Genomic DNA, 10,291 nt, shown 5'->3' with positions numbered 1-10,291 from the left:
CGACGGGGCTGTGAGTGGACTCAGGGGTTGTGGAAACCCGGTACCCTGGACCGGGCCCAGCGTCCCTGAGCCTGTGGGCCCCTCCGGACTCTCCGGCCACGTCTCTGGACTGGGACCGAAAAGGGGCCCCTCCCTCCTGCCTTCCCCAAAAGGCTGGAAGTGAGCCTCGGGAAGAGGGAACCCGGATGGGCTGATGCCCGGAGTCTCTTTCCCGGCGCTGTCGGCGTCGTGGGCGGAGGGTGGAGAACGCATTGGGCAGCACTGCCCAGCGCCTGGCAGGCCTGGATCCCCCCTGGCCTCCGGGGCGCTAAATGCCTGTAGCTTCTCCTCCCCTCCAGCCCTTTGTGACAGCTCCCAAATCCGCCCCCCAAATTCAAAGGTTTGCAGCTCTCCTCCCCAGAGCACAGGCTTAGAGCCTCCTGGGTTTGAATTTGGCCGCCGCTGTGAGCCTCAGAGGTTGCCGATCTGTACACTGTAATACTCACCTTGCTGGGTAATTGTGAGGATTAGAAACGACTTGAACTGAGCCTAATAAGGAGCTGATGCATAGTGTTAAAGGAAAAGTTACTCAGAGACTCGTTAAAAACGGTAAGGCAGACTATTCAGGGGGGCTACCGTGGGACTTTGTGGTATTGGAGCGAGAGATTGAATACAACAAGGGCAAATGGAAATTTATAGCCAAGGGGTGGGGTGGGCTCAGTGGGTGGAAAATTACTAAGAGGAAACATCTGGGTTAAGGGGGGATTCTAGCTAAGCCAACTTGACCGGTTTTGTTGAAGGCAGGCCAGGGCAATAAGGAATTTGACCAGATACCAAGGGATGTTGAATTTGATTAAATGTCAAGTCTTGCTGACTCCCTAAACTGGAGTCAGCAAGATTCTTGCTAAACTGGACTGGAAGTGACAAGGACAGAGTCCAAGGGCCAGTCCTAGTCAAAGAGATGACTCAGTCAACTTCAGCTTGACTGAAGTTTGATTAAGGAGACAGTCTTTGTCAATAGTAGGTGCTCTGCAAATGGTTACTTGTGTATGAATGTATAGTAAGTATCCTTACCTAGATGTTCATTTAAAAATTCATTCTAATTTGTTATAGCTTTAATAAGTATAGCAACTATACATTTGGGATATCTTTAAATTTTTTTCATAACAGGAGCAGATTCTCATGAAGTCATTGGGATACCAATCTATAAAGCACCTATCAAGTAATTTAATTATAAGCGAGGCATTTCCCCTACCATTATGTGAGAGTATAACTGCTGAAATTAGATTTAAATGTTTTATAATCTATAGTTTTCCCTGAAAGTCAGTTTCCCTGTTACCTAAACTGCTATCTTAATTCGGGAACTAAGTAAATGTGAATAATTCTACTGATAAGTCTCTTGCTGTCTGACATCTTGCTACTTGTTATTTGAAACTCAGGATCCAAAGAGATCTAGACAGTGAAGGATGCGTGTATATTTATTAAAAATTTTAACAGTTATTTAAAGCTTCTCATTTCTCTCTAAGCAGTGCTTTAGCTGTTTCCTACAAATTTTGATATGTTGTGTTTTCATTGTCATTCAATATGAAAATATATTTTAATTTCCTGTGTGGTTTGTTTTCTTTGGTCATAGGTTATTTACTATTGTTATTTAACAATTTCCATATATTGGGATAGTCTAGGTATCTTATTGTTTTCTAGTTATTGATTTCTCAGTGGTCAGAGAATCTATACTTTAAGATTCCAGTGTTTTGAAACTTAATTATACACATGGTCTGTTTTGACAGATGCTTCATATGCACTTGAAATGAATGTGTATTCTGCAGTTGTTGGTTTATATATATATTTATTTATTTATTTATTTTTTGCTGTACGCGGGCCTCTCACTGCTGTGGCCTCTCCCGTCGCAGAGCACAGGCTCCGGACACGCAGGCCCAGTGGCCACGGCCCACAGGCCCAGCCGCTCTGCGGCATGTGGGATCCTCCCGGACTGGGGCACGAACCCGTGTCCCCTGCATCAGCAGGTGGACTCCCAACCACTGCGCCACCAGGGAAGCCCCTGCAGTCGTTGGTTTAAATGTCAATTACATCAACTTGGGTGATAGTGTTGTTCAGATTTTCTATATCCTTACAGGTTTTTTTGGTCTATTTTTTCTATCAATTACTGAGAGAACAGTGTTAAAATCTCCAACTATGATTGAGAATTTGTCCCTTTAGACCTGATATTAGGTGCATACACATTTAGGTTGCTTTGTGTTCTAGATGATTTGACCCATTTATCATAATGAAATGTCCCTCTTTTTCTCTTTGTCATGAAGTCTCTTGGTCACATACTAATATAGCCATACCAGCTTTCATGTGCTTGCTGTTTGCATGGAATGTCTTTTTCCCACCATTTTATTTCCAAACTATCTGTGTCGTTATACATAAAATGTCTCTTGTAGACATTATACCGTTGGGTCTTGCTTTTTTAAATTTGACAATCTCAACCTTATAATTCAAGTGTTTAGTCCATTTACATTTAATGTAATTATTGATATGGTTGGGTATTAATCTATCATATTGTCTTTTTTTCCATTTGATCTTTCTGATTTTTATTCTTCTCTTGATCATTTCCTGTATATTACTGAGTGTTTTTTAGTGTTCGTCTATTGGCTTTTAGCTATACCTCTTTGTATAATATTTTTACAGCTAACAGTATGCATCCTTAAATTATCAACATTTAACTTATTGGAATATACTTTAATATTGTACCACTTTATAATTCACATTTCTTATTTCCTGCCCCTCACTTAACACCTTTACATTTCCCATCTGTCACTTCACCTGACACTGCTTCTTACTTCTAACTTTCTATCTCTGAATTAGCAGTTCATAAATGTAAAAACAACAGATTAATTCCATTTACCCTCTCCTTTGTGCTATTTTTATATCTTTTACTTCTAGTTGTCTTATGTTCTACTTATACTATTGTCATCTTTGCCTTAACAGTCAGTTGCCTTTTAAGGAAGTTAGGAGAAATAAAAGCATAGTATCTTAAACTTATTCACCATGTATTTACCATTTCTGGAGATCTTCATTCCTTTCTGTATATATGAGTTTCCCTTAAACTGGAAGAATATCCTTTAGCATTTCTTGTAGTACAAGTCATTGGTGAAAAATTCTCTTAGCTTATTTATCTGAAAAATGTCTTTAATTCTTTCTTTGAAAGGTGTTTTTGTTGAATGTGGAATTCTGGGTTGATGGTTCATTTTCTAGAATTTGCATTTGTTTCTTTTTATAATTTCTATTTCTCTATAGAAAGTCACTCTCTCTTCTGTCATAAAGACTATATTGTTTTTAAGTCCTCAGGCCATCTGAAGTTGGTTTCTCTTTACTGCTTTCCCTTGATTTTGAGTCACATTTTCCTGTTTCTTTACATGTGTAGTAATTTTGTATTGCATCCTGGATATTGTGGATGGCACATTGTAGACACTAAGGATTCTGTTATCTCCCTCTGAAGAGTGTTGATTTTTATTCTAGCAGGCAGTTCAATTACTGACTGATCAACTTGTGTTGGCTTGGTTTTAGGGCAGATCTTTGGAAAGCCCAAGGTGTTTCCCAAATTCCTTGTTTTTTGGCCATGCTGTGTGGCTTGCGGGATCTTAGCTCCCCGATCAGGGGTTGAACCTGGGCCCTTGGCAGTGAAAGCACGGAGTCCTAACCACTGGACTGCCAGGGAATTCCCCCAAATTCTTCTAACTGGATCAGAATAGAGCAGTAGACTGGACCTCCTCTGTGGATCTTGTTGAAGCTTGGCTTTAAGTTTTTTAGGGCAGGTTTAGAGTAGGTCTTTCTCTAGAGCATGGTCCTTACTCCTAACATGTGGCCTTTCTGGTATCTCAGGATGCCTTGAGTATTAATAAGGTCTCTCTCCTCTCAGGGTCAGAAACGCAAATGTCTCTCATCACTGACTGGCCTTTTGTATCCCTCTTTTGCTCCTTTAACCTGGTAGCAACTGCTCTCTGTTGAACCTTGCATAGTTTCACCCTACTGAGTGCAGCCCAGCCCTTGGCCAGAACTCACAGGGGGCCCCCCCGCACAGACTTCGGCCTCCACCCCATAGCTCCCTCCTCCCTGCTGCCGTGTTCTTCCGATCCTAGCCACTTCGGTAGCTCCGAATGCTGATCTCTGCCTCCTCAGTTTAGTGAGACCTCTGGTCTCTGCTTAAGCTCCAGCCTCCTGCACTGGGATTAGGAAATCCTCCCCTGGCAGACAGCCGGGATGATCGTGGCCCTCCTCACAAGCTTTTCTTCTCTCAGGGATTCCATTCTCGCCTTTCCGGTTGGCCAGTGCTTGAAAACAGTGGCCTCTTAGGTTTTCTCCAGTTTTGTCATTGTTTACAGTAGGTGGGCTGCCATGACCAGAAATAGAATTCCTGAATTATTGAGAACGTATGTTGCTGTAGCACTCTGGGTGCTGCGTGAATATATGAATGAAATATATGGGTCTCTGCGTAAACAAAAAGTACCGTTAGTGAGGTCCACATGAGAAACATAATATTAGATCGATCCTTTTTACCTTACTCCTTCCTTTTCTGTACCCTTGAAAAAAATTGCTTTCTTTTTTTGTTTGTTTTATTTTTAAATGATGTTGTGATATAGGGTGGATCGTTTGGGTGACGTGGTGGGGGTGAAGATGTTGCCCTTACACCTCAAGGAAAAAGCAGCCATCAAAAGCTAGAGTGTTGTACTGATCTCTGATGGAGCCAGACACCCAAGTGATTGATTGTTGTGGTTCATGTTATGGAGAAATGATGACCTCTAGCTCCTTCGTAATATTTAACGATAGACCCAATAATCTAATATTAGGATTACATGCAAGAAAGCTAGCTAGAAATAGTGCATACTCGTTTAAAAATATCTTAATATTAACTTTGCCATTTAATAGTTCTCTTTTCACTGTCTTAGTTGCTGTCTTCTGAATTTTGATACCACTCGCCATAAAAGAGTGATTACTTGCTTCAAGTCTGTAGGAATGTTGTTGAGGTAGTCAGTATTTATTCTAAAGCTTCTTTCAGTCCAGGGTTGAAAATTTCAATGTGATAGGTTTTTCATAAATTCCCAGTTTTCAGCATGGCATTCGAAAGAGGTCACTTAGAAATTTCACTGCACCTTTTGGGGAAGAGTTCTCTTCAACCTCATATTTATTTTGGAAGCATCTGATCATCTCAGTCTTAGCCTTCATTCCTAGGGCTTCAAGGTCTTTGTTCAGCTTTTTTGGTCTGCAGACACATGGATGCAGACATTGGAGTGTTTTGCAGAAGAGCTATTTACCTGGACACCCACAGTGAGAATGCTTAATGTGGTGCGTTTCATTTTTCTACTTGGTCTGGCCTTTTGAAGACCAAGAGAGAACGTTGTAAAAATGGTCAGGGTGATGATGACAGTTTAGATATGGTAGTAATGGTTTGCTCTGTGGCTTCAAGTTTACCATCTTTCAAAATAGATTAGTGTGTCCATTGATTTCAGAAGATGCACGGTTGCCTCCGAGGCTTCTCAGGCAGGGCGTATGAATTTGTCCTTTCTGAAAGTGCGTCCCTCTCATCCGCATAGCATCACTGTCACTCCCCCTCCAGTGTCCCTGTGAGAGGCTCTGTGAAGACCTGGTTCTCCCAGGGACAACTCCATCCCAGAAGCACATCACCTAAAAGGACTTGCCAAGCCAGACGATGCCCGTGGAGCTGGGGCAGGCTCCAGTCCTGCCGCCGCCACTGGCCAAGCCCAAGGAGTCCGCGTTCTCTGGACCAAATGACAGCCCTCGAGGGGAGCCCTCCAGCTCTGAGACTGCACGCCAGCTTTTCAGGCAGTTTCCTTACCAGGTGATGTCCGGGCCCCACGAAACCCTGAGACAACTTCGGAAGCTCTGTTCCCAGTGGCTGCAGCCAGAGGTTCACACCAAGGAGCAGATCCTAGAGATCCTGACGTTGGAGCAGTTCCTGACCATCCTGCCCGGGGAGATCCAGATGTGGGTGCGGAAGCAGTGTCCAGGCAGCGGGGAGGAAGCAGTGACCCTTGTGGAGAGCTTGAGGGGGGACCCCCGGAAGCTGTGGCAGTGGGTGAGAAGAGAGTTTTGTGATCTCTGACTGAAGCACAGGGCTCCTCTGGGGTCTTAGCAGGGGTGTTGTCTGTTTTTCTGGCACCAAATATGTAGGCTTTTCCACACCAGCAACCAATTCGCTGACACTGTCTGGCTTGGCCCAGACCCCAGAGGATAAGGGCTAGTCCCATAAGACTGACCCCATTTCATACCCCATCACAAGCTGCAGGGGCCACCCGTACTTATGACCCACTGGCTACAAATTTGAAGGTTCCCACAACCCCCTCCTCGGGTTTGATCGTTCGCTAGAGTGACTCATAGATCTCAAGGAAACACTTTACTCGTATTTTCCGGTTTGTTATAAAGGATATGATTGAGAAACAGCCCAATGGAGGAGATGGGGGTGGCACAGGGCATCCGTGCCCTCATCTGGGCACGCCATCCTCCTGGCACTTGTATGTATTCACCAGCTCAGAAGCTCCCTGAACCCCACAGGTTAAGAGTTATTATGGAGGTTTCATTACTTAGGCATGATTGCTTCATCATTGGCCATTGGTGATTGAAAATCTCCAGGCCCTCTCCCTTCCCCGGAGGTTGAGGGGTGGCGCTGGAAGTTCCAACCCTCTGATCACCTGATTAGTTCCTCTGGGGACCGGCCACCATCCTGAAGCCGTCTAGGGGCCACCAAGAGTCACCTCGTCAGCATCAACTCAGGGATGGTTGAAAGAGGCTCCTTCTGAATAGGAGGAGTTGCTCCCGGCACTCCTGTCCTTCAGGAGATTCCAGGGGTTTTAGGAGCACTTGCCAGGAACCTGGGACAAAGCTCAGTTGCACATTTCTTGTTATACTATCTCAGTGTGTCCCCACGCCTCACCTGATTCTAAGACTCCCTGAGATTCTCCACACTTTTTATCCATTAGGGATTGAAGCTAAATCTCCCATCCCATTCCATCTTTAGAATGTTTGAGAAGCTGTTCCAAAGATGCCTGCCTTTTAATTGGTGGAGACTGTCCAGTAGAAACACAACATCAGTGGCCTGTCGGAAGGGCTCCCAGGCCATGGCTTCTGGCCTCTCTTAGGATGTTTCCCTCCCTGGTTCCCACTGAGCCAGAAGTAAATGCTGGCTTTTTTCTTTCCCTGCCCCATGTCCCTAAGGACTGCCTTATGATGCGTTCTAGAAGGTTAGCTTTGTATCTTTCAGAAATCCTTACTCTGGATCTTTCAGTAATTAGTACCATGTGGTCTCTAGATCAGCATCCAAGTTCTGGGACAGGAAGTCTTATCACAGAAGGCGGAGCCTGAAAGCTGCCCACTGGGGGAAGCGGAGGCCCATGTTGAAGTGCCTCAGGAGCTGGGGCTTCAGAACTCAGCCTGCCGGTCTGGGGAGCCACTGAGCCACATCGTGAAAGAGGAGTCCGACTCGGAACAAGGACTAGGTGAGGGGCAGGTGGTGTGTGTGGTGCCATCTTGGAGAAATTGTGGGATTGTGGTCAGTAGGCCTAAGAGTGAATTGAAATGATGTGCTGCTCAGATTGGGGTGTCTCTGGGAAGTTCAGAAGCAGGGTAGACATACAGGAATCACTCTGATTTGGAGATTCAAAGTCTGCAATTTAAACCACTTATGACAGGGCCAGGCCTTTCGGATTTGGGTTCTGGGGAGGGAGGTGGGAGGAGACACGGGTGAGGCAGCTGGGAAGGTAGGGCGAGTTGGAGTGGTTTAGGGAGGTAAGCACAAGTCTGAGATACAGATGGCGGAACAGGCGTTGGTTCTAACGTGTGGAGGTTTGCACCTGTGCCCTCTGGCTAGTGGGTGACAGGACATCGGGATTCTTTAATCTTCCTGTCTCCGCCTTCAGCCCTGGCTGCCTCCCCACTTCCTGCCCGACCCGAGGAAAGGCTCATCAGAGACCAAGACTTTGGAGCCTCCCTTCTCCACACAGCACCTCAGGTGAGCGGGGTTCCCCTGCTTCTCGTACCCCAGAACCTCGCTCCGAGGGTCTGTCAACAGTCCGTGGATTGAAAAGGGAAGCGTTCTCAGAATCAGAGGAGAGAGGAAGGCCTAGCAAGGATGACAGCCATACATGTGGAATGAAACTCAAGTTTCAATATTTCTTTAAAGGCAGAATGTTTCCTAATTGTCATCTTTAATAATAGAATCTGGGCCCTCGAAGAAGTTGCTGTGATGAAGTAATCTTGTCTCCCTTTTTTATTACCTTTGGGTTATGCTGAGAAAAGACTGTTATTTCATTTCCTAGTCTAGGCCTCCACGTTGGGGTCGGTTTGTGATCTCGAACGTTATATCTAACGTGGGGACAGGTTATCCTCTCCCCCACTCACTTGTGCAGGTGTGACTGACAAACTATAGAGTGCACTTATTTAAAGTGTACAATTCGATCAGTTCTTGGACATGGCATATACAGATGTGAAGCCATAACTGCAGTCAAGATAGTAAACATATCTGTCACCCCCAAAGGCTTCCTTCTGTAATATCCCTCCCTGCTGCTCTTCTACTCTCCCCCAGTCCTGAGGCAACTACTGTTCTGCTTTCTGTCACCATACAGTAGTTTGCATTTTCTGGAATTTTACACAAAATGGAACCATGCCACATGTACTTCTTTGTTCTTCATGCCACATGTCTTTGTTCTTCTGCATATCATGTATTTTTCTTGCTTGCCTTTAATAGTTTCTCTCTGATTTGAAAAATTTTGACTATGATGAGCGTTGGGGTCATTTTCTTCATGTTCCTTGTTCTTGGGGTTCACTGAAGTTCTTGGATCTGCTGGATTATAGCTTTCATCAGATTTGGAAAAATTCTGGCCGTTATGTCAACTGCTTTTTCTGTCTCCCTGCCTTCTCTGCTTCTTTGGGAACTGTGAGAATAGCACGCACGTGGGACATGTATAATCTTAACATGTGTATATACACATTAGATCTCTTCAAGTTGACCCACAGCTGACTGATGCTCTGTTCTCTCTCTCTTTTTAATCTCTGTGTTTTATTTTGTGTAGTTTCTAGTTTTATGTCTTCAAGCTCATTAATCTTTTCTTCTGCAGTGTTTTATCTGCTTTTAATCCCATCCAGTGTATTTTGCATCTCAGATGTTTTTCATCTCTAGAAGTTTGAATTTGGGCTTTATCATATCTTTCATGTCTGTACTTAATGTGTTCAATCTTTCCTCCAGCTCCTTGAACATATGGAATATGTTTATAATATCTGTATTAATGTCCTTGTCTGCTAATTTATCACCTGTGTCAGTTCTGAGTCAGTTTTGATGGATGGTTTGATCTCCTCATTATGAGATGTTTTTTCCCACTTCCTTGTATGCCCAGTAATCTTTGATTGCATGTCAGGCATGGTGAATTTTACATTGCTGGGGGCTGCATATTTTTGCATTCCTATAAATGTTGTTGAGGTCTGCTCTGGGATGCAGTTAAGTTATGTGGATACAGTTTGTTACACGGCACCAGTGAAGCCTTTAGTCTAGGGCTAATCTTCCTCCTGTACTGAGGTGATACTATACCTTATGCTTCTTGATGGACAACGTTTTCCACTCTGGCTGCTGGAAATATGAAGTGTTTCCAGTACTCTGGGGACTGTGCCTTCTGCTTCTTTCGGGGGGGTGGGTCTTTCCTTGACTTGCGGGGGACCCTCTGCAGATCTCCAGAGCTCTCTCTGTGTGCAGCTCCCCTGCTGATAACTCTGTAACCCTCTTGGCCTCCCCAGACCCTGAGCTCCTTCTGCTGCTCTGGATGCCCTCTTCAGCTGGTAAGTTTGGGCAACTGTAGGGCACACAGGGATCTCTGTTCTGCTCTTCCTCAAGTATATCATCTGCAAATCATTGTTTCATATATCTTGTTCCCGTTTTTGGTTGTTTCAGCAGGGAGGTAAATCCATTCCCTGTTACTCCATCTTGGCTGTAAACAGAAGTCTCAAGAACAGGTTTATCTTGATTATGTGGTGAACAACTCTGAAAAGTTGCATTTGATAAAAATCAACGTTTTCTGAAGAACCTAGGGGCAGAACAGGAATAAAGACGCAGACGTAGAGAATGGACTTGAGGACACGGAAAGGGAGAAGGGTAAGCTGTGACAAAGCGAGAGAGTGGCATGGACATATATACACTACCAAACGTAAAATAGATAGCTAGTGGTAAGCAACTGCATAGCACAGGGAGATCAGCTCGGTGCTTTGTGACCACCTAGAGGGGTAGGATAGGGAGGGTGGGAGGGAGGGA

General features: G+C 44.7%; 1 protein-coding gene across 4 annotated transcripts in view; it reads left to right on the top strand.

The window, feature by feature from the left end:
• The first annotated feature begins 13 nt into the window (after positions 1 to 13).
• Positions 14 to 10,291, top strand: part of ZNF18 (zinc finger protein 18) — a 20,459-nt gene continuing 10,181 nt past the window's right edge. The window contains exons 1-4 of one of the 4 annotated variants that reach the window (XM_024753656.1): positions 14 to 588; positions 5,597 to 6,076; positions 7,307 to 7,493; positions 7,914 to 8,005. In XM_024753656.1, the coding sequence (XP_024609424.1) occupies positions 5,690 to 6,076; positions 7,307 to 7,493; positions 7,914 to 8,005 (666 nt within the window). In that variant the 5' untranslated portion in view covers positions 14 to 588; positions 5,597 to 5,689. Of the gene's footprint in view, positions 589 to 2,713; positions 6,077 to 7,306; positions 7,494 to 7,913; positions 8,006 to 10,291 lie in introns of those variants that run through there. The other 3 variants (XM_024753649.1, XM_024753644.1, XM_024753643.1) reach the window with 3 other exon arrangements.

This window comes from Neophocaena asiaeorientalis, unplaced genomic scaffold, assembly GCF_003031525.2.
Source record: "Neophocaena asiaeorientalis asiaeorientalis breed wild unplaced genomic scaffold, Neophocaena_asiaeorientalis_V1.1 scaffold540, whole genome shotgun sequence".
In the NCBI taxonomy this organism is placed as follows: Eukaryota; Metazoa; Chordata; class Mammalia; order Artiodactyla; family Phocoenidae; genus Neophocaena; species Neophocaena asiaeorientalis.
Note: the sequence above shows the minus strand (reverse complement) of the source record. Positions and strands in the feature narration are given on the sequence as shown.